Source organism: Rhamphochromis longiceps, linkage group LG4 (genome assembly GCF_057381845.1).
Source record: "Rhamphochromis longiceps isolate RC_006_pf linkage group LG4, R_longiceps_female_GT1.1, whole genome shotgun sequence".
In the NCBI taxonomy this organism is placed as follows: domain Eukaryota; kingdom Metazoa; phylum Chordata; class Actinopteri; order Cichliformes; family Cichlidae; genus Rhamphochromis; species Rhamphochromis longiceps.
The window spans coordinates 30991272-31014540 of record NC_140560.1 but is presented as its reverse complement, the minus strand read 5'-3'; the positions used below and the strand labels follow the sequence as shown (position 1 = coordinate 31014540).

General features: G+C 40.9%; 3 protein-coding genes across 4 annotated transcripts; all 3 read right to left on the bottom strand.

Moving 5' to 3' along the window:
* Positions 1 to 2830: 2830 nt before the first annotated feature.
* Positions 2831 to 4616, bottom strand: tcap (titin-cap (telethonin)). Its single transcript, XM_085405276.1, has 2 exons — positions 4346 to 4616; positions 2831 to 4101 (listed from the first exon to the last, which is right to left on the bottom strand). The coding sequence occupies exons 1-2, from the start codon at positions 4492 to 4494 to the stop codon at positions 3711 to 3713; spliced, it is 540 nt and encodes a 179-aa protein (XP_085261402.1). The 5' UTR covers positions 4495 to 4616; the 3' UTR covers positions 2831 to 3710.
* Positions 4617 to 7908: 3292 nt separating this feature from the next.
* On the bottom strand, positions 7909 to 10799 carry LOC146672022 (melanoregulin). Of its 2 annotated transcripts, XM_085405273.1 has the most exons (6): positions 10609 to 10799; positions 10196 to 10470; positions 9928 to 10090; positions 9622 to 9712; positions 9374 to 9540; positions 7909 to 8884 (listed from the first exon to the last, which is right to left on the bottom strand). In XM_085405273.1, exons 2-6 carry the CDS (start codon positions 10291 to 10293, stop codon positions 8681 to 8683), a joined length of 723 nt encoding a protein of 240 aa, XP_085261399.1. In that variant the 5' UTR covers positions 10294 to 10470; positions 10609 to 10799; the 3' UTR covers positions 7909 to 8680. The 2 variants fall into 2 exon arrangements, with proteins under 2 accessions (XP_085261399.1, XP_085261400.1); XM_085405274.1 differs by having other exon boundaries at positions 10196 to 10799.
* Positions 10800 to 11389: 590 nt separating this feature from the next.
* Positions 11390 to 22615, bottom strand: stard3 (StAR related lipid transfer domain containing 3). The gene is made up of 15 exons (XM_085404476.1): positions 22538 to 22615; positions 20966 to 21204; positions 20798 to 20875; positions 20467 to 20544; positions 20307 to 20360; positions 19889 to 20000; positions 19707 to 19805; positions 19537 to 19592; positions 19348 to 19440; positions 15973 to 16035; positions 14650 to 14745; positions 14481 to 14560; positions 14248 to 14352; positions 14027 to 14120; positions 11390 to 13221 (listed from the first exon to the last, which is right to left on the bottom strand). The coding sequence occupies exons 2-15, from the start codon at positions 21176 to 21178 to the stop codon at positions 13078 to 13080; spliced, it is 1365 nt and encodes a 454-aa protein (XP_085260602.1). The 5' UTR covers positions 21179 to 21204; positions 22538 to 22615; the 3' UTR covers positions 11390 to 13077.
* Positions 22616 to 23269: the final 654 nt, after the last annotated feature.

Genomic DNA, 23269 nt, shown 5'->3' with positions numbered 1-23269 from the left:
AGTCACTCGCTATAACCAAGGTAACTTGAAGCAAACAGGCTGCAGCAGCAGAAGATTACACAGGGCGCCACTCCTGTCAGCTCAGAACTGAGAATACAATTTATGAGGGCTCACAAAAATTAAATAAACAGGAAACTGCAAACTATTGTCTGATCTGATAAATCTCCAATTCTGCTGTTGCATTTCTATAGTAAGGTCCGAATTTGGCATAAATATCATATAAGAATAATGTCATTCTACCTTGTATTAACAATTTAGGATGCTTTGACAGATGTGATGGTATAGAAGATATTTTCTCAGGACACTTTGAGCCTCACGGTGCCTCATTTAAATTCCAGGGCCTAGCTGAGTATTGCTGCTCACCATATCCATCCTGTTATCACCACAGTGTTTCTATCTTCTGATGTCTGCTTTCAACGGGACGATGCAGTATATCACAAAGCTCAAATGTTCTAAAAGGGGTTCATTGAACATAACAAAGTACTAAAAGGCCTCTACAGTCACCAAAACTTAAGCCAATAAAGCACGTCTGGGGTGTGGTGAAGCTGGAGATTTGCATCTTGGATGTACATCAGCTACATAGACTACTCTGGACTGTATTTCCTTCACCTTATTAAATATATGTTCATATTAATTAGATTAAGTTATGAGGGAAAAGGTTGTCCACCCTGATACTAGCGAGGTGTACTTAATAAACTGACCAATGAGTGTAGGCAAAAGCAGTTATATGTGTGTTTAGGCTATCTCATTGTTGCCTGACAAATTCTTCTGGGACTGCAGATGTCAACTCGATCCCCGCAGCAGGTAAAACCATCCACGCAGCAACACCCAGCCAACAGCCAATTAACACGGTCTACTAGTGATGTCATTGGGGCCTTTTGAAACAGCATGAATGACAAAGAGGTGACAACAGCAAGCATCACAATAATTGTGATGAGAAGGGTACTGATTGGGGCCACTGCTTGTGATTATGGCGCAGTTGATTGTGGATGGCTGAATAGATGAGTTAATCAGAAGCTTTAGATTTCTGTAATGTTTTGTCTTTGTTCTTTTTACAAAGGACAACAGTGCTGCCAAGGCAGAAGAAGAGAAGAAGGCAAGATGATTATTAATGCTTTCACCAGCTGGGTTTTGCAATGGGCAACAAAGATGATGATTTCATCTTTATGTTTGATGTTTACTTATTTATTGCAAATATATACATCTGATTTTTTATGAAAGATAAAAAATTTCTTTTTTCCTTTTCTTTTTTTAAGTCTTTGTTCAACTTACACTACCCAAATTATCCAGTAGGTAGCAGCAACACATGGTGACATCTATCACAGAAGCACGACGAGAAACAGACAACAAGCAAGATGCTTCAAGCATCAGTGGTGACTCTGCATGCTTAAAGCATATATGCCATGAGAGACATTAGGAAAAGCACCTCTCGCAGTGTGCCACTGTTTGATCTTCTCTTATTGACACAGTGATGACTATTTCTTCTGTTCATGACAGGAAACATTGTCCATGTAGATGAAAATAGTTTTCATTCAAATGTTGGGTATGTTAAAAAATAAGAAAGTAGGCAAGAAAACAGGCAAGGTCAAGTTTAATCCCCATCCCACACATGAGTTAAGACAGTTGGACTCAGATCTCAAAGTTCACATTAACCTACTTGCAGCAGCAGATAGGGTAAATTTGCCAAATACAGAAAGGACCTTGCAGCCGAGACGGCTGAGGCACAGGAAAAAATCTCAGTGTCAATTTAATGGATTTGTCTCTGACAACGCACGCCATCTCAATTTTCACATTCCTTGGCACCTGCTGAAAATTGTTTCGAGGTTCGAAACCTTCGTTCATTTGGAGTTTGAAATCTCGATTGTACTGTGACAGCGCTGAGTAGTTAGCACAGTGTTTCAGCAGCAGTGTGGGAGGGTGATTTAAAAGATAGAGACTGAAGCCAGCACACCCAGATCTCAGATAAAACACTAGGATTAAGAGCTCAAATGGGAAGAGCGTGCCTTCGTGGCTGTCTCTCGCCTGTCTCCAGGGCAATGCGAATGTTTACCCAGCTATTAATATCAAACCACCACGCGTTGCCTATCACACAGAGACAATGAGTCAGAAGGGGTTAAAGAGACAAATATAATCAGCGGAGGAATTAAGTTTCATTGGAAAAGGGCAGCTAATGCCAGGAGTAATAATTGATAAGTTAGACTGAGTAAATTGTACATAGAGATATAGTGGAGATGGGGTGAGGCAGTACTTCTATTTCAGCTGTGCACACTAAGAGCGGATGAGTGCATTCTGTGATTGAGAACAAACACATGAAAGATAAATGAGGGACGTAAAGTGGGGTCTGTTTTAAAGGGTGGAGGGCACAGTGAAAATGCATTCTTATCTAAATTATAGTTGACAGATCCCCAGCTGTTTATGCATCTTTGTCTCATAACGGAGCATGTGCATGCATGTTTTCATAATGCAAGTGATCCTTTGTTCTGTTACCGGAACAAGTCATGGTTTGGGCTCTAACCTCTGGTTGCTGCGTGCATATTTATTTGCATATTTATATTTATTTTCTCCCTTTCTTCCACCCACAACCAACTGACCTCAGGAACCAATACATTTTCATCCATTCTATTATATTGTTCGGTTTACATAGTGGTAAACCTGCAGGTCATTGTAGAGCTATTGATGTCCCTCCCGAATCCTTGGAAAAACAATCTACTCTATATTAGGCTTTAATCATTTGCTATTTTCTTTCATGTTGTACCACAAATAAAATGTAATCAAATTAAGTTTATGTTGCACTTCAGGCATCAACCATAAAGACAGAGACGTGATGAGTAGTTCACCTTTTATTAGTAAAAATAATAGATGTCTAACAAAATATTACAGCATTGTTGCACACAATTCAGATTCATTTACATGACCACAGGTATTCTAAGCTATAACAGTATCTGTTCCTCTATCAGATATAAATATGAGCTGCCACTCGACTAAAAAGGCAGATCAGTTAATGCACATTAAAAAAAAGGTTATTGGTTTTCCTAAGTTACTGTGATTAGACGTGCCAACACTCACACAGAGAGGGACACACACATATCTACAGCTGCAGCGTTTGATCTTGCCAGTGCATTCTGTACCCTTCACACAGATGAAAGACTGGCAGGCAGTCCTGGAGGCTGACCAGCTCTAAGGCATGTTTCCTGATCCCTCAGCCCTCCATTTCCTCTCTGATTCTTCCCTTCTCTTCCCATCCTTTGTTATACTTTACCATCTATTTATTTATTCTGAACACTTTCATTTACACCATGAAGACTGTACTTTCCGATACGCAAAGAAAGGGCAAAAGAAATGGTTAAGGTGCACCAGTGCATACAAATGTTAGGTCACGCTGAACGATTAACAGATATGTCGAGGCCAGCTGGCCAGCACATGCAGAGATTGGCTTTGGCACAGCTAAGAGAACACCTTGCTTCCCTGTCCCAATGCAAACATCTTCTCATAACCATTTCTAATACCAATCACTATAAAATGCCAACAATGACAAGATATGAGATTTAGAGTGCTAAACTTCTACAGTATTAGGTGTCACTAGAGGTAAATCTATATACATCTTGTCATAATGTTTCCAGACACACTCTGCTTATTGAATATTCTTTCCCATCTGTCATCCTTCTCGTCTCTCCCTAGCATCCCATCTTTTTCTTTTGTCCTTTTGTTTTTCACCCTCTCTGGGCCTCCTGAGACATGGAGCGCCCCAGGGCTTTGGGTGCTTTGGCAAACTCCATGAGGGTCGGCTTGACTGGAGGGAGATCTCTGGTGATTTCATCCACCGTCCTCTTGCTGGGACACACTCCATCTGGAGTGGGAAATGGCTGCAGGTCCTCCAATGTGTGTGGCGCTCCACGTCCGAGCCTGACGCCCAGCTCTGCGGGGGTAAAGATGGGCAAGGGGAGGGTGTTTCTCTTTGGAAGCAACTGGTGCTCCCTGACCCCTCTTTCCACTGTGCCCACCCTAAAGACACCAGAGGGACACTTCTGTGTCAGTGAACGTGCCTGCCACTGCCGGGACAGAGTCTCCCCACGAGAAGTGTCGTTCATGTTCATGGTCTGCCTGTGGGCATCAAAGGAAAGTTGAAGTTAGAAACTACTGAGGGCCTTATTGTAATTTACCTTCCCAATTAACATTTAACTGCTTTTCACTATGAGAATAATTTTCAAGTCAATCTTCATCCATATTTTATGAGAGTAAGAAAAGTTTGAAATTACAGCCTAGTGAATGTTTTCCTCTCATTTAAAAGCAACTTATCATATTATAGGGTCTTACCTATAATAAGACATGATCTCATTGGTCCTACCTGTCTTGAGGTTGAGTCTTGAGACTAACGCTGTGCCAGTCAGCAGTATAGCTCTCCCTCTGAGCCTTGTTGTCTTCCCTCACACTGCAGGTCAGCTCAGCTCCCACCAGCACACCATTGCTCTTCTCCAGCACGGTACAGATTGGCATCTTCTCAGGTGCAGATAGATTTATCGCCTTGAGTGGGTCTTGTTGATCAGTCCTAAGGTAACAGGAAACAGTGATGCTTCAGTCGGCTTTACTTCTACTCTTCCACTATCTCTGTCCTTCTTAGTGCTGTCTATGTCCAGGCTTAGGACTGTCCACAGCTTTTATAGATGCTCTGTTTCTATTTTAGATTCATGTTGTCACTCTACAATCAGTGTGCTTGGACATCTGACACCAAGTCCTCCGTGCCTCATTCCCTGACAGCTGGAAGTTTCCCTGCAGTGGGGTTCAGGGGTAATATGGCTGAAAATCCCCTGATTCTCAAATTGAATGCTGGGCCTGCTCTTGTAATCACTCAGCCCAACTCTTTCCACTTCACCTGTGATCACAGAGGGGGAAATATTACAGAAACTATGGATGGAATAATGTAAACATGTACACAGACAGACACAAATGGTTTAGACTTAGCAGAGGAATCTTAATAAGATTATAGCCATGATATACACAAAGCAGCAAAGGAGAGCCAACCGAAGCCAACCCTGTAGAGCCAGAAACTACCCACTAATTTTCAGTCCAGTTCTTTCTTTTTTCTTTTTTGTAAACAGTTACTTAAAAATCCATCACGTGACTCGACGGTTTTAACTAATTATAAGCCAATCTTCAACCTTCCTTTCATCTAAAAAAAATCTTGAAAAAGTAGATGTAAAACAGCTTACTGATAATCTGCAGAGGGATGGTTTATTTGAAGAGTTTCAGTCAGGTTTCAGAACTCATTACAGTACAGAAGAAGCTTTAGCGAAGGTTACAAATGATCATCTTATAGCCTCTGACAGTGGACTCATCTCTGTGCTCTGTCATGGTTTGGGGGATTTTGTCAGAGTAGATTGATGCAACCCTCAGATTTTGATTCACAATGCAGTTCTATCTGGCATGTTAAGTGTTTGACTGCTTCAGTTTTTCAGCATGACATTGATCCCAAACACACTCCCAATGGAGGAAAAGAATATATATATGGAAAAACACAATGGAGCACTATTAGTCATGGATTGAAACCCATATTTCTAAAGATGACTGAAGAATTTCTGAAGAAATTACAAAAGCTTGCCTACCAGCATTCAGGTTAAAGAATAAAGGTGGCCATACCAAGCTAACTTTTGCAGTCTAATTTGATGATTGGCAGCACACGCCATCTCTTGGATCAAAATTCATGAGTAATTTGCTTGCTTATAATGTAAGATAAACAAGCAAATACCTGACTAAATATTTATAACAACATGGGAAAATTATCTAAAGTTTGTGTTAACCACAATATTTTAGACATGAAGCCAAAAAACATCAAAATGAGAACCAGGATAAAGAAATGCAAAATTATGTCCATGCTTTAGGACAGCATTTGTCAAGCTAGCTGACAAATTAGCATTTCATTCACACACTTGCCTAAGTATTGTCACCTCTGGCTCCAAAAAACAAAAATAACACGGAAGCTATAGAGGGTGTAAAATGTGAGTTCACAAACCACATTATGTCACAGTGGCAACATCCATCTTTTATATACAGTCAGTTGTGAGAAAAATGGTGAAAAAGCCATACAAATAGCAGTGTCATTTTTCTCATGCTGTTTTTTTTATTCATAATACAGCTTTGAATAAGTTTATACCCCCGCCAGGCTTCATGACAACATCATACCCCCTCATTAGATGCCATTACACTGCGCTGTCTCACAGTAGCAGTGAGAGCTCAGTCTCCAGTGATTCATTACCTCAGTGAAAGAGCGCCATGCAGGCCATAATCAACTCGGGTTACAGGCTGTGAAACACACACACACACTCACCTCTGACAGTTATCTGCTGGTCTGATGTCCCGTTTCTGACTCACTAATCCACATCAGGTACTGATATCATCATATACCAGATATCATATACCTCAGACACAGCATAAAATATAATCATCCCAAGCAAAAGAAGCCTGATGTGTTAATCGATTTTTTATTTTCTTTTAAGGTTTTTGCTGTACTGTGCCAGATTGTCTGAAAAACAAATATGATCATAACTTTGTGATTCTTTGAGTATATTTCTTGACTTCGGGTAAATTAATGCTATTCCTCACCACTGACTCTTCGTGTCGTGCATATTTAAGGCAACAGTTAAAGGCTAACATCCATTTGCCTGCAAATTCCAAAAATATTTCACTTTTCTTTCAACAATCTCCCAGCAGGCTGCCAGTACATATGTAAAATGTCGCTCAGTGTCATACTGAGAAAAGAAAACGATAAGCATCTCCTGGGTCATTGATTCAGTCATGTTATGACACCATGACAACCTTGAATGCCATTTCAGAAACCCAGTAAGTCACCATGCAAGCTCCTTCTGTGTTGAGGTCATGTCTTATTAGAAGCTACTTTATGTGAAGCAGTCAGTTGTAATACACAGAGTGACAATTTAAATTTGTGCTGTCTATTTATTTGTACACGCACAAGCCAAAATCCAAGAGGCCATCAGATAGCCCTTTCCTAGCTGTTTTCGGGTGAGTCATGCTATGCAAATGGAGCCAGGGGTGTGTGTATAGTTTGTAAAGGTGAGCAGTGATGAGGTTAGGTCTGTCACAGTGATCACCCCCCACCGTCCTCGTCTGTCCACCTGCACAAGGCCTGGCTCGGCCGGGAAGAACTTTGTGTTGCATAAGAACACCGCCACAGCTGCTGCAAAGTGACATTTAAATGAGCTGTCACCGCAAAAGAGATAGGGAGTAGGTGGGAAAACAGAAAGAGAAGGGCAATTGCAGGATAAAGCCAAGGCTTGTCAGGAGGTGGTAAATATGGCAAAATATTGTGAGAGGGGAACTTTAAGTCGGATTTATTTGTAACACGAAAATGACTTTGGGAGGAGAGAGGAACAGGTCAACCTGACACTTATACTTGATAATAAGAAGGGATCTGGCTTTGTATTAATTCCTGCACACAGTATCAACTTTTGTGCTTCATATAACTCAGTTGTTACCAGTTATTTGTGGATCTGTGCGCCATTGTACCATCGGGCTGGTGCCGTGTTCAAACATGTGCCCTCGACAGTGTATTGCTCTCTCTTACATAACAATAACAAACAGCTGACTACCAAAACACCATTATCACCATCCATCTTGCAACCCGGCCTGGTCTCACTGGGACGGTCATACGCTGGACATGCCGCTTCAGAACAGGGACAGAGTCCAAGCCAGCCGTGGATGCACAGCTGACGGGCCACATGAGAGTATACAGACAGATGAAGAAGATTCTTACGTTCCACTTCAAAAGACTGTTGCTCCCATGCCACAGTTTCCATTGCTCAGTACGCTTAACTGAACGTAATTTTAAATATCATTGAAAATTAGAGTCTAGTTCACTCGTTTGAATTTATGTAACTTTATGAATAGCAAGCAACCTGACATGAGAAAGATGCATGTGACATTACATAAAACAGGCTTTAGGCTGGAACTTTATTTCAAGGTAACTTCACACCAAAACACAAACTATCGCATACTTGTATAAATTTTTCACATTTTCAGCAAATTGCTGAACAGGAAAAACATTCTTCCATCTCAGTCACGCAAACAACCAACTTAAAAATTCAACTTACAGTACTCGCATTGCATTTCTTTTTGCTATTCTTCAAATATTTTAAACCACATACAGATTCAAATGAGTTAAAGCAGTGATCATGCAAACACTCTTTCCTGTAAAACCTTTAGAGGAAAGTCTGACATCAGATCGGTGTGCTATTTATTCCGCGTTCTTACTGATCATATGATTGAATGAAATGAGTGCTGATAATCATAGGACAGAACTATAAAGAAGCATTGCTCAGAAGAACATAGTTACCCTGAAGGTTCGCAACACATGAACAATGAACCGCCTACAACCCCGATAACACTCTTTGGTGGAGAGAAAAAACACAGTTAATACTCATCCGTGGGATTCATTTCAAAATCTGCAAATCTCCTTTTAGAGTTCGGCCAGACTAAACAAAAAAGAGTCAAGCTAAATGAGAGAGGGGAATATTTTAGCCTAGAACTTCCAAAAAAGCAGCAACAACACTGTATGAGGCAACAAACACTTGAATAAGAGCTATGCAAAGCTGTCAACCAGGTCTCCAGGGTTGATGACTACTGCCCCCTGCTTTGTGTCTCTTATTACTGCAGCCCATAGATCTTGGGCTCAGTCACTCAAGTTTTCATCATCTTTTTCGCTCTGCTCCTCCTCATCTTCCCCTCCTCCGTTCATGGCCCCCATCCTGGCCAGCAGCAGCGGCAGGTTTACGGAGAGACCCGGCGTCTCCTCGTCAGAGTCATCCTTTGGAGGGTAGAAGCGTTTTGCCTTTGCCACAAAATCTTCAGCTATGTCTAGGTACAGGAGACGATCCTGTAAAGAAGGAGAAAAACAACAGGCTGAAGCAAAAGAACGGAACCAAATATGAACACAGACAGAAAAAAAGGTGGGATTTTTGTTGTATCCATAATATGCCAACCTTTCTTTGTCATGATACAAAGCTGAATGAAATCTGAGTTTTGTTTTGTTTTTTAAAAAGCCGAATTAAATTGCAGCTTCCTACTCTTTTGATGTTACAACTTAAATAAAACTGATATTATTTGGACTAAACCACTTAACCCATCTTAACTCATTACAATCTACACTATAATGAGAGCTGGACAGCCTTGGCAATCTATTAAAGAATAATATCGATCATATTTGCCCATGAATGATGCAGTTTATCTACTTGTGACTCGAACTAAACTTCACAGGGCTGTTTTCAAACCTTAATCAGAAGGCAATAGCAAAGTTAATCTGATTTAGTATGAAGTCAAAGTTCAGTGATGGTGCACTTCCCACCAGCAAGCCCCGTTTTCTCACCAGGATGAAAAGATATCTTTCTGGTGGTGGTTCTTTGTTGCTGTTGAAGATGGAGGTCTCAGAGTGAAGTGTGTGAAGGAGGGCACGTGCTCTCGGGGCGTTACGCATGCGGTCATGTGAGCCCCCAGCAGACACAGCCAGCAGAGAGTCTGCTTCTGCCATAAAACCTGGAAAATATGGCAGATAATCTCAGCATGGATTGTCAATAATCTCTCAGACTATAGCATGTCTCATCAGTCAAGCCCCACCTAGATTTTCCAGGATTGTCTTCCATTTCTCTCTGACTTCTCTGCGTGTGTCTCTCATGGCCTCGATATCAACACTCAGACGACGATAGCCCTGGACAAGAAAAGGAGAATAACCTCAAAAGGCATTTAAATTAACCGGATAATCAAATAACCTCCAAAAAGTACTCACAGTGCAATGTAAAATGTTGCATTTCAAATGTAAAATTTGAACTGCAACTTATACAGTTATTTTTAAGCTATTTGTGTCAGATTTTCTTTTTTTCCACCTTGAAAAAACACATTTTTGTTAGTCCCTGCCCCACATACCGTGGAGCCCATGCGGGTCTTCTGCCTGGCCTGCAGCAGAGAGTAGAGCACCCGGTCATCCTGTCTCTCCGAATGGCTGGGGTCTCCCGGCTCACTCCACAGGTTTGTTTCCTCATCTCGACGCTTCTGGACTTCACGGGTAAAATAGTCCAACGGATCCGCACTGTGCGGTCAGCCAACGCAGACAAGAAGAGACACGAGCTGTTAACACAAATTCAAACATTGGCTGTACGTGATATACATGATATGCTTGTCTGTGTCATCTTACGGTACTAAAGGCTGCTTTTCATCTTCTTCTTCTTCATCATCAGCAACACAGCAGCAGCAGCAGAACTGCATGCAGAACCTGTTAAAGGCTGAACCCATCTATTAAGAACAGAGTCAGCTGGTAGTGGATGTTCACAATGTCAGATAATCCAGAGAGAAGTTGTGTTTCAGTTCTTTCACAAGTGGAACGCCCTCTTGGATGCCAGAGGAGAATCTGTCACAGTCCCTGTGGGATGCTCTGTAGAGATTCTTTACAAAGCGGACCTTAGCCAAAACCTATATTTTGGCAAAGGAAAAAGCAGCTGTGACAACATTCAAGCCCTCCACTAATAAAAAGAACGAATAAAAATCATCATAAATAAGAACAAGTAGGAAAAAAGCTACAAAATAAAGGTCACAGATCTAAAACTCTACCAAGTTTTTAGCTTCCCATTTTCCAGGATTTCACTGGAGCGCCAAATTGATGAGAGGTTTTCCCTCCAGATTATTGGCCTGATGGAAAAGTGCTCAGGCAGATGACGGCAGCCCAAGGACCGATGCTTCTCATCAGCTTTACATGGAGGACAACAAGAGCAGTGGGACGCTTGTGCTCTCATCAAAACAAAAAGAAACACAAATTCCCACACCCACATCCTCAGAAGACAGTCACAGCACAATCATGTGAGCTGCTTCATCTCTCAAGCAATGTGTTTTGCCCCAAGGACAGCAGATCTCTTCTGCAGCAGTAAGATTAATTACACTCCATATCAAGTCTGCCGTTGCAGTGTCGATTCAGGGATTATGCAACTGGATTATTTAGCATTACTTAATCGTGTTCTGTGTTTAAATAAACATTTTCTTTGTATCAGTTTATTTTTGAAAACTTTTGAAAACGCTTCATGCTTATTTTTGATTAAGTCACACAGAGAACAGTGACCTCTGGCAAAGTTCTGTGAGTGCAGCAATGAAAATCATGCAAGGCTGCAGACACAGGGCGTTATTATTCGTAACATAAGCACCCACAGAGAAACATATGGGTAGAAGCTACTCTTGTGTGTATGTATGTATGGATGCAGGAATGGATGGGTAGATAGATAACTACAAGGGTATCTATCTACCTATGTTAAAAAATATATTCAAAAATAAGAGCACAAGATTTATACAAGTTAATACAGATACTGGTTAAATATGTGAGTTGAAGGAAGTCAGAGCTAGATCATCTTTTCATATATTTTATTAGACGTAAGACACTGTTTAAGACTCAGTAAAAAATCTTGTTCAGTAGTGATGAGCATAAATTAAAATGTTTGTATAAACAAATCAATTTAAAATTATAAAAAACACAGTTAAGTATTCTAAGCAGGGTTTATGTAAATAATCTTTGTGGAGGATACGAAAGCACAGACATAACAGCAGGAAATAAATGGAAAAGTAAAACAAAAGACTGGCATGTAAAACTACTCTGATAAAAGGCACCAAATTATTGATATCATTATTTATTGTCACTTCCAACATTCCTTCAGTACAGTAAGTACTGTAAATGAGTCTTGATTTATTAGGGCTTAATGATTTCTGAGCGTGACTACATACACAAGCTTATGAAGAGTAATGCCTCACAGTCGTGTGGGTGTCACAGTTACACCACCAAGTGTTATTTCCGTTACACCAATATAGAAAAGTTCAGGGAAGACCAGCACCCTCTTCAGGTCAACTTCACAATAACTTCAACCAACTTCATCTTTTAAATTCTTTTGATTCCAGATGTAATCCTAAAAATTGATCTTCTGAGGTACATCATAACACTGATACACAACTTAAGCTGCAGGGGATGTCTTCTTCTTTTTTTTTTCCATGATTAAAAACATTAACAAAACTTCATTCAGTGCCACACCTCAGGCCACAGGGGGCCTAATCTAATTATAGCAGTATAGTAATAACCTTTCATGACAAATAAGTCGAGCTACTTCAACACAAGGCCACTTGAGGTTATTGGCAAAAAAATATATATATTAGTATACAGCATCCTAACCTATGAACATTATCTTTTGTACTAACTGTCTAACAGCCTGCTGATCCAGGTCCTGGTTTGAACTCCTGGCTGATCCCAAAGTGCAAAACAAAAGCAGCATTTAAAAAAAAAAAACAAAAAAACAAAAACCATACAGTAATTAAATGTTTGCTTTAATGTTGCACTATGGCACAGAAGCTGGTGTCAAACCAAGAACGCTTCACTGTGTGGATCAGTGGTGTCTCCCTCTAGTGGTGACCAGATAGCAGAGAGCCCCCTGTAATGTATCACAGTGTAGTAAAGTAGAAGAAACTGTGTAGAAATATGGCTGTGAAGTGCAGGCAGGTGCCTCAGAAAAACAAATCCATGACGGTGCAGTGAAAATACACACACACACACACACACACACACACACACACACACACACACACACACACAGGAAAAAGCAGTAAATCAATGACTAACAATGTGTGCAGAAAGATAAGGCTCAGAGAGACAGCTGTTTCAGTCATACTACTGTTATAGCTATTCTGTAACACAGATTCCAACATTGGGAATCACTTTTTTATCCAGGTCTTGTTTCTGTAAAGTCTCAGAAAACAGTTTTCATTACATAGCGAGAAACATAGCAAACGGGTTACAGGTCCATGCAAAAATTTCCGCTTGTGATTACACTTAAACTTCCCCAAAATGATAGAAAATGTTTAGTCTTTGATATCTGAATAACTCCTCACTTTGTGTGGCTGAAACATGGGAAATGTCTCACATCTCCTTTGCTTAAAGTTGCAACCTTGTCAGGTACATAATTGCATCCCTTCAGCTTGGGAGCATTCAGCGGACGCCGTGATGGCCAGTTTTGGCTAGTGACCTTTCAAGTGACCACTTAAAACTTCTCTCTAGTTTTGAGAGTGGTGGTGGTGATGGTGGTGGTGGGAACGATGAGAGGGCCGCACGTCGATAATTCGTTGGCGTAAATGGGACATGAACTCAAACATTGTGGCTGCCAGACTCTGGTGGATGAGGTAGCGTGGCAGACGGCCCTGATGAAACAAAAAAAATTGCTTTTTAATATTTGTATTACATTTCATATTCCTTTGTTTTTGATCCTTATCTCACCTATATCTGTTACATTTTGCCTTTTTCTGCAAAATTTCTATTTATACACACACACACCTGTTCAACTGCTCGTTAACACAGATATCTAACCATCAATCACATGGCAGAACTTCAGTGCATTTAGGCACGTAGACATAGTAAAATGCTTATCTGCTGGGATTTTCCCACATAATCATCTCTAGAGTGGTCCAAAAAAGAGGAAATGTGCAGTGAGTGGCAATTCTCTGGGTGAAAATGCCTTGTTCATGTCAGAAGCTAGTGAACTTTTTTTAATCTGGTGGGAAGGAAGGCTAAAAACCAAGATAATGAGACTGGAAAAACATTGCCTGGTCTGATGAGTCATGACTTCTGCCACAATATTCGATTGGTAGAAAAATTCCAGGGTGGTGCTCGGGTAACAATGTGGGTTTAATGTCACTGCTTAAGTAATATTGACCACAGTATAACCATCTTCAGACAGCTGTTCTCAGCATGATAATGTACTATAACACAGACTGGTTTTATATGTGACGCTATCATGTAAAATGGTCCCAAATCTCTGAGGAATGTTTTATGCCATGAAAAATTAAGGCAGTTCGGAAGGCAAAAGGGGGCCCAACCTGCTGCAGTGTCCTGCTACAAAAATAATTTAGAAAACAACTTCTTTCTAATTGTACAAAGGGAAAGAACATCTTGAATATTGTAAAAATAAAGAAAATTCAAGAGTAATTCCACCATGTGTTTTCACACCTTTAAGTCTGTGTTGAGGACCCAGATGAAAGTGCAGATGGATGGGTTACTGCTGGATTTGAGGACCACAAAACCTCCGGGCCCATTTTCTCCTCTGAGACCAGCAGTAAAGCAAAAAAAGACAAAGTTATACAAGTTAAACTAACACAGATGCCCTTTGTCAAACCGATACAATGTTCTAATTTACTGGATCAGTGACAAGGCCAGAGGCAAGGTCTGACCTGACATAGCGATTGCTTGGAGGTTTGGCATCGTGGTTGGTTGCTATGCCAGCAGACAGGTAACAGTCTCGTTTGCGCTCCACTCGGCGAACATTAACAAAGTCCCTGAAGGAAGAAAAATCAATCACCCAATAAACACACTTTATTCAGACCTGAAGAAAAGAAACGATACAGATGGGACAGCAAGAACAGATGACAGAAAGAAAAGTCGGTAGGATGTTGTGCTGATGTACCTTGCGGAGACAACTCCCCCTGCTGCTCCAGCAGATACATCATATGAGACAAGAGTGTTGTCGTCAACTCTCTGAAGGATCTGAGTATAAGACGGGAAGAGATATCAAGCTGTAGCACGCCACAGGATTACAGTGAAAAATGTGCAAAAACAGCAGGAAGACTTCTGACCTGGCAGACAGAAACTGTTTTGTTCCACTGAACCATCTTCTCCGGCTGCAGGATCACCTCCTGATACACAAGCTCAGCAGGACACTGCATGAGGGCCTGAAGAGGAGAAAAAAACAAGGCTGTAAACTAATGTCCAGCATAGCCTACAGTTACAAGAAAAAAATGTCTATAAGACATGACACCTAATTGCTGTCTGCATGTACTTTGGGCTATTTTCTACCCCTTTCTTTGGGGTCCTTAGGGACTAAGTAAAGCGCTATACAAATACAGGCCATTTACCATTTACTTTCTGTTGCAGATGATATGAAAATATCTAAAGCTCTCTTTTCTGTATGGTGCACTTTTTCCCTCCGAAGCAAAGGTCAGAACAGGCCTTACTTCACTAATCTGTAATGGCCTGTCTGACTACTTTCAAAACAGGATCTTGTGTCTGTTTATGACCATTGTCTTGTTGGAAATCCCTATTATGTAATATTTACTTCTACAAAGAGCGTTTTGTTTCAGTGACGGTTGTTCCATGCCAGCGATGCAAATTTTGTCATCGAAAACTATTCAAGAGGTTCTATGTGGAAGTCTACATACCCTCTATATATAATATATAATAAGAACTGTTGCAGCAACTTTTCTTTAGTGTCTGCAGCTATCAATCGACACATCTACAAGACACTTTAATCCTGGCCTTACATCATTCATTTTGCTTTCCATTTTGTTCATACGTATATGGCGTTTTAATGTGCCTATCTAGCTTGGAAGGAAAAGCAAGATTGAAATAAGTCTGCCAGATAAACATCACACTGAAACACAAGAGTAGTGTGTCAAAGAAAAAATAAATTTGAGACTGCTGCAATAATAAATGCACAGTTGTAAACCTTGGAAAACAAAGTCCCTTCAGTTATGAGGTCTCCAATAAAGAGCAAACTTCCTCTGAATTCCTTAATGGGAAGTTGTACACACATGAATCAGCTTTTTCTGTGCAAGGCACCGAGTCTCTGTTGTATCGAATTGGATTTAGCATGCAATTATTGATTATTTCAGCAGCAGAAACTGTGCAAATACAGGCCCATCAGCTGCAAGAGAACTTGATCCATTTGTAGCAGAGTGTTAGGAAGAAGTGTGACAGCTGACGGATTCAGAGCCTGTTCTGCTCTTTACGCTGATATCTATAATAATGGAGTCCAAGGCGATATGAGTTGTATATGTAAAAAGACCAGGGAGGCTTGAAAACATATCTGAATTCACCCTATTAACAAATGCAGCCTATCTAAACATGATGTAGCAGGGCATGTTTGGTGAGATACTGAATACACTAGAAGACTGTTGCACCTTGAGGATGAAAGTCTTTCCATGGAAAGGAACTTCCAGAGTGTAAACTGAGTCGCCCATTTCCTGTCATGGGAGGTGAAAAAAAGACACAGTATTACTGACACTTTCACTTTCATTTGAGTAAAAACAGATATGAATTAATAACGCAGGAATAATAAACTACTAGTAAGACAGGTAATGTAGTTTTCATTGTAATTAAAAGAGCTGATACAGAAATACACCTCCTACAGAGAAAAATGCTGCATTGCTAAAATTAGGTTTCAGTTGGGTGTTGTGGTGCCAACATACCTGTTTGATTACATTCTTACCTTAATAGTGGTTCTATGAGAGTTTAAAGGGATTTGATTGTGGGGCCTTTATTTTCCCCTCAAAAAACAGCTTTTAATATAGTGTGTATACCTGCTCAGGGTGAAAATTAGCTACAGTTCTGAGCAAAAGTCTTGAGCCACCTCTCATTTCTGTATATTTAGCAAGGAAAATTTGAAATGGGTGCAGCGATTTAGTGAAACCAGATGCTTTTACCAAACTGGCAGTGTGGGTTTTTTATCATTATCATGCTGGAAAAAGAAGCCTTTGTCAATCAGATGCCTTTTAGCTTGTATTTCATGTCAAATCGAAATCTGATGGCACTCTTCTAGGTTCATAATTTTAACAAGATCCCTGAGACCACTGGCTGAAATGACAGAGAACTCACTATGTTTCACAGATGGCTGTAGACACTCCCTTTTCTACCTCTCTCCCGACTTCCTCTGTACATACAGTGGGGCAAAAGAGTATTTAGTCAGCCACCGATTGTGCAAGTTCCCCCACTTAAAATGATGACAGAGGTCAGTAATTTGCACCAGAGGTACACTTCAACTGTGAGAGACAGAATGTGAAAAAAAAATCCATGAATTCACATGGTAGGATTTGTAAAGAATTTATTCGTAAATCAGGGTGGAAAATAAGTATTTGGTCACCTCAAACAAGGAAAGTCTCTGGCTCTCACAGACCTGTAACGTCTTCTGTAAGAAGCTTTTCTGTCCCCCACTCGTTACCTGTATGAATGGCACCTGTTTGAACTCATCATCTGTATAAAAGACACCTGTCCACAGCCTCAAACAGTCAGACTCCAAACTCCGCCATGGCCAAGACCAAAGAGCTTTCGAAGGACACCAGGAAAAGTATTGTAGACCTGCACCAGACTGGGAAGAGTGAATCTACAATAGGCAAGCAGCTTGGTGTGAAAAAATCAACTGTGGGAGCAATCATCAGAAAATGGAAGACATACAAGACCACTGATAATCTCCCTCGATCTGGGGCTCCACGCAAGATCTCATCCCGTGGGGTCAAAATGATCATGAGAACGGTGAGCAAAGATCCCAGAACCACACGGGGGGACCTGGTGAATGACCTGCAGAGAGCTGGGACCAAAGTAACAAAGGTCACCATCAGTAACACACTACAACGGCAGGGAATCAAATCCCGCAGTGCCAGACGTGTTCCGCTGCTGAAGCCAGTGCATGTCCAGGCCCGTCTGAAGTTTGCCAGAGAGCACATGGATGATACAGCAGAGGACTGGGAGAATGTCATGTGGTCAGATGAAACCAAAGTAGAACTTTTTGGTATAAACTCAACTCGTCGTGTTTGGAGGAAGAAGAATACTGAGTTGCATCCCAAGAACACCATACCTACTGTGAAGCATGGGGGTGGAAACATCATGCTATGGGGCTGTTTTTCTGCCAAGGGGACAGGACGACTGATCCGTGTTAAGGACAGAATGAATGGGGCCATGTATCGTGAGATTGTGAGCCAAAACCTCCTTCCATCAGTGAGAACTTTGAAGATGAAACGAGGCTGGGTCTTCCAACATGACAATGATCCAAAACACACCGCCCGGGCAACAAAGGAGTGGCTCCGTAAGAAGCATTTGAAAGCCCTGAAGTGGCCTAGCCAGTCTCCAGACCTCAACCCCATAGAAAATCTGTGGCGGGAGTTGAAAGTCCGTGTTGCTCGGCGACAGCCCCAAAACATCACTGCTCTCGAGAAGATCTGCATGGAGGAATGGGCCAAAATACCAGCTACTGTGTGTGCAAACCTGGTAAAGACCTATAGTAAACATTTGACCTCTGTTATTGCCAACAAAGGTTATGTTACAAAGTATTGAGTTGTATTTTTGTTATTGACCAAATACTTATTTTCCACCCTGATTTACGAATAAATTCTTTACAAATCCTACCATGTGGATTCATGGATTTTTTTTTCACATTCTGTCTCTCACAGTTGAAGTGTACCTCTGGTGCAAATTACTGACCTCTGTCATCATTTTAGGTGGGGGAACTTGCACAATCGGTGGCTGACTAAATACTTTTTTGCCCCACTGTATTGACGACTATTTGAATAAAAATTTTCAAATTTGGATTCATCACTCCATGGGACTTGTTGCCACTGATGTTCAGTCTAGTTCTTATGTAATATGTCATACCTCGGCATTTTCTCTCTGTGCTCCTTCATTAAAAATGGCTTCCTGACAGCCACCCTTTGACTGAGACAGTTTTGGATGAAACTTTAGTGATCAATTGAAAAGCAAGCTGCATCTCTGAGGTCATGAGTCAGGTCTTTGTTGGATTTTTTCCTGTTTCTTAAGAACATGACTTTCACATGTTGATCATATGATGTAAACACTTTGTTTTAGGGTTGCCACTTCTTCTTTTGCCTTTTACAAGAAAGTTTTACTCATCGACTGCAAAATATAAAGACACAAGGGATGGTTCAAGACGTTCCCACAGTACTGTAGTAGCTAAATCTGACAAAAGGTATTGCCTATTTTATGAAATCAGTGCTTTTGTGCATCACTTCTCAAATATAAAGAAGAGAAGAAATAAAAAAAAAAGAAAGAAACAATTAAACTGCTGCTTGAGATGGCTGGCTCCTGTGCTTTAGTCATTTTTTGTAACCTGGCGTGTGTAGGAAACTGCAGGATCAGTATCTTTCAGTATCTCTGTCGGTTATATCTGTGATTCACAGTTCATTGTTGCTTATCAGCTGCCTAAAATAGAAATGAGGCCATTAAAGTACCATCTCTATTGCTGATCGCAAGAACTATAAGGGACACTTTGATAGGCAATTGAATCTTTAAAACCAAAAAAGTAATTAGGTGTCACAGTGAAGACAATAGTATTGATTACAAGTTTTCTATGAGATATGTTTGTGTTAAAACAAAGGCACCCTGAACACTCTGTCTGTCATAAAAAGAATGCACGAGGAAGCAATGAAATCTGCGTCAGTGATATGATCTTTTAGTTATGTAAGCAAACGTCTTAACTGTGCATTCAAACGTGAACAAGACAGAAAAGCTATTCATTCAGTGGATACATCCTGGAGTCATGTACTCACATTGTGTTTTTCAAATTTCCAGTTTTCCTCCTGGGCTAGGATCTGTTCCACCACAGACATTGCCTCATAACCCTGTCTCACATACTCCTTCTCCTGGAATAAGAGTGAGAGGAGTGAGAAACGAAGCAGAAAATCATCATCAGAACAGGAGTCAGTGGGGCTGATTATAAAGAGTATAACAAAAGCTACCTGAGCAGTGATAGCTCTACGCCCAGGACCCTCCTCATCAGGCTCCTCGTCAGAGTCTGCAGACACAAGTTCAAGACCATAACTCAATTTTTGGGTTAAATATGAAATGTACAATCATAATAGAGATAATAAAAAACCCTAACTAAGAAACCACTTGCACAAACATTCACCTGCGACAGATTCAGGTGGAGAGTAGAACTGTCCATCTGAGACAGCGTGAGAGTAAATAGGGGCTCGTTCACAAGCTGCATTCACTGCTGCTACGTATGCTGAGGTAACAAAAGAAAAGAAGTTAAGAATCAGACAGCTTTGTGTAAGCAGCATTTGAACTTATCGGGCACTGTTATCCTACCTCTTTCATCATCAGTCTCCTGAGGGAGAACTTTGAAGTCAAGGAACCAGGTCTCCAACCAGGCGACCACAAACGAGGTGATGGGCAGAACATAGCCAAAAGCATTTTGCTTCTTCAAAATAGAAATCAAAGACTATTTTTACTACTTCGGCTTCTAAAACAGATGAGTGTGCTGCATTTGATGTTGGTTCACTTCCCTAATGTCAAATGTGAAAAGTTTACAAAGCTACATAAACTAATTTTGAACCACTCCAAAAAAAGAAATCACATAAAGTCTTATCAGCTCAGACTGTGAATAACTGCCTTTAAATCCAGAAGTGAAAAAGTGGAAGTGGTTTAAACTGATATGCTTGCAAACCGTTCACATAGACAAATACAGGCTCTGAAAGTGTTAGAGTAGCAAAGAGAGGACACTCACATTCGATATGATAACTTTGACAACGAGGAAGATGGTTGTTACCAGAGTGGTGATCTGAAGAGTTTAAAAAAAATGTTAAATAGCTCATGTCTGGCAAATAACATATAAGACTTTACATTAACTATTCAGTGTGTGTTTAACTGTAACTGAGATGACTTACCGCAATAACCCACCAATGCCTCAACCGAAAACCAGCATAGGCCACTTGAAGACACAGGAAACGAAACAAGGCAAGGAGCTGAGACAAGGAAGAAGAAGCAGAAAAAGAAAATGACCTTTCATTTTAATTACATGTTGACGTTGCAAATGATTTCCCCTTGTGTGTCTATAATGATGCAATCTGCCAACCCAAAAGGAGGAATTACAAGAGCAGGTTACACATAAGTAACTGCTCATTGTGATCAAAGCATGATTAGAATAACGTGGTAATAAATGACCCATCATTTCAACACTGAATGCAAATAAACACAAATTTGGATTGACCCACTTACAGTAATGTCAAAGAAGGATGACTTGAAGTTATAATGGACGACCTCGTTCTCTAAACTATCCCAAAGTGAGTTTGAGATCTGCAGAAGAAGAGGGCAGAGATCACATCAAACCAAGAATTAACCATTAGTTCTGCAACAGCAACAAGAACAGTGAAAGCACACACTCACGTTAAGCTCAATAATCCAGAGAAGGGTGATGAAGAGAAGGTCGAAGGTCACAAAGAGACAGAAAGTGCGCCGCACGTCAGAGATCTTCTTGCGCTCTACAGGTGGTGTCAACAGGTACGGGGATGGGATGGACATCGATGTAGAGTAGGAAGCATTCAGGGAGGCGATGGCGGGGAGGCTGCCCCCGAGCTCCCCATAGGCTCCACCATGCATTCCTGCTGTGACACAGGAAAATCCACCTGCAGCAAAACAGACATAAGTGTGTGGTTGTCATGTTTAGCGCTGCTTCTTCTTCTTCTTCTTCTTCTTCTTCCGGCTGCTCCCTATTGGTCATCAAAGCAGATCATCTGCCTCCATCTCACCTCCTCTGTCGCGGTTGCCCTCTACATATCCTCTTTCACTACAACCATAAATCTTCTTTGTGGTTTTGCTCTTCTCTTCTAGTCTGCCAGCTCCATATTCAACATCCTTAGTTCAGTATATCCACTATCCCTCCTCTGCACATGTCCAAATCCTCTCAGCCTTGCCTCTCTTACTTTGCCTCCAAACCGCTCCACCTGAACTCATTTCTCATCTTGTCCATTCTGGTCACTCCCAACAATAAAATATTAAAATTTTTAACTCTTCCACCTCCACCTACTGTGTTTTTGGGGTTGTTTTTGTTTGGGGTTTTTTTGGTGAAAACAGCAGACGATAACTAGCCTTCAGTGGAGTCTCGTGATCTCCTTTCACCTCCCTATGGTGAAGACAAACAGCAAGCGTTGCTAGTTTTGCCTTATTTTACAAGAACAAACAGCCTGTGTGTTTGTGTTAAACGATGAGTGTTATATCTGATCTTCCGCCAAAAGCTTTTTAAAATGAACGACTCCAACGTTAATACTGCGTAAAGCATGTGACGTGACTTCTTGAAAGCAAGTCTGTAGTCACGAATCATTAGCTGAGGGACATTTCTGGTGTGACATCAGAGTCTGGGAGAACAATTCCCACGAAGCAGGAAGACAGCGGGTTTTATTACACCACTGAGCCATTATTGAGCCGGAGGTGAGTTTCAATCACCTCTGGACAAACTCCGTAACATCGGTACACGTTGACAGGTAGATGTGATCAAGCATGTCTTATCTATTAACTGAAAGAACATCAATTAAGTTAACAAACCGCTAAAGCGGAGTTTAAAGTCAGGTTAAGATCCCGTGACTCCCCTAGCCTGTTCACTTGTGCCAAAAACAAAACAGCCTGAAGGTCCGGGAGCTAATTCCTGTTAGCAAGCTAACTCAACGCTGTCAAACTGTCAAACACAAGACACGAAGGCAATAATGTCAGGGAACAATAGCTAGACTCAAGTCTTTCTTCTAGAAAAGCACGGACTGGATAATTAAGAGATAACCAATAGCCAATTTTGTTAGCTGCCGCTTAGCTTACACTGTTCGCTTCGATAACAAGTTGGTCTCACTTACGGAGAAACAAATACACTCCTCAAACGTAACAAAACGGGCACGCTAAGCAACACTGCGAAACTGGGCAGAAATCCTTCTTTAAGTATTTCATAAAGAAAACTCAAGGTATTGAACTTACTTGATTTACAGTAGCATCATCGCTTTACGAAGTCTTCCGGGCTGACCTTCCAAAGAAGAAGTATCACAACAAGATGAATCGCTCACCCGCCGGGTGTCACGTGATCACCATCGCAACTCTCTCCCTGCCACCTGCCACACGCTGAAGTTTCACCCTAGGTTTTTGTATTCGTGTGTGTGTTTTTCTTTTTCCCGTCATTTGGCATTTTCAATACACGACCAAGCTATCATATAAAGAGGCATGTTTTTTTTTTTTTATTAGTACTGCTCTTGCCCGTGGTTTTGGCTTTTTGATTTTTAGTGACCATGGGCAAAATCCAGATCGTCTTGTTACTGAAACACTGCATTACACTTTTTATTGATCTTGTATGTCTCTGTATCCAGTCTATAACCATAAGGAATAATATTAGTGGAACACTTTTTGGCATAGACTTTAATGAGTGTGACTACTATATTTTATAACGGACTACCAGTTGGCATGATTATTCCACAATCGGTCGAGCTTGCGACTAATCTGACAATATTATACGCTGAAATGTCACTTGTCAGTTGTGTGAGATTTAAATAGACTCTTGAGTGCCATCGTATGGGCACTTCGCTCATCTGTAACACTGAAAGGTTTAAATGGGCAGAAAACTAATTTTCAGACCAAAACAAACTTACCATTTGGTCGGTAAAAATCTTTATCCTCCTTGAATAACTCTTACACATGCATTCGTGCTAATCTTTATCT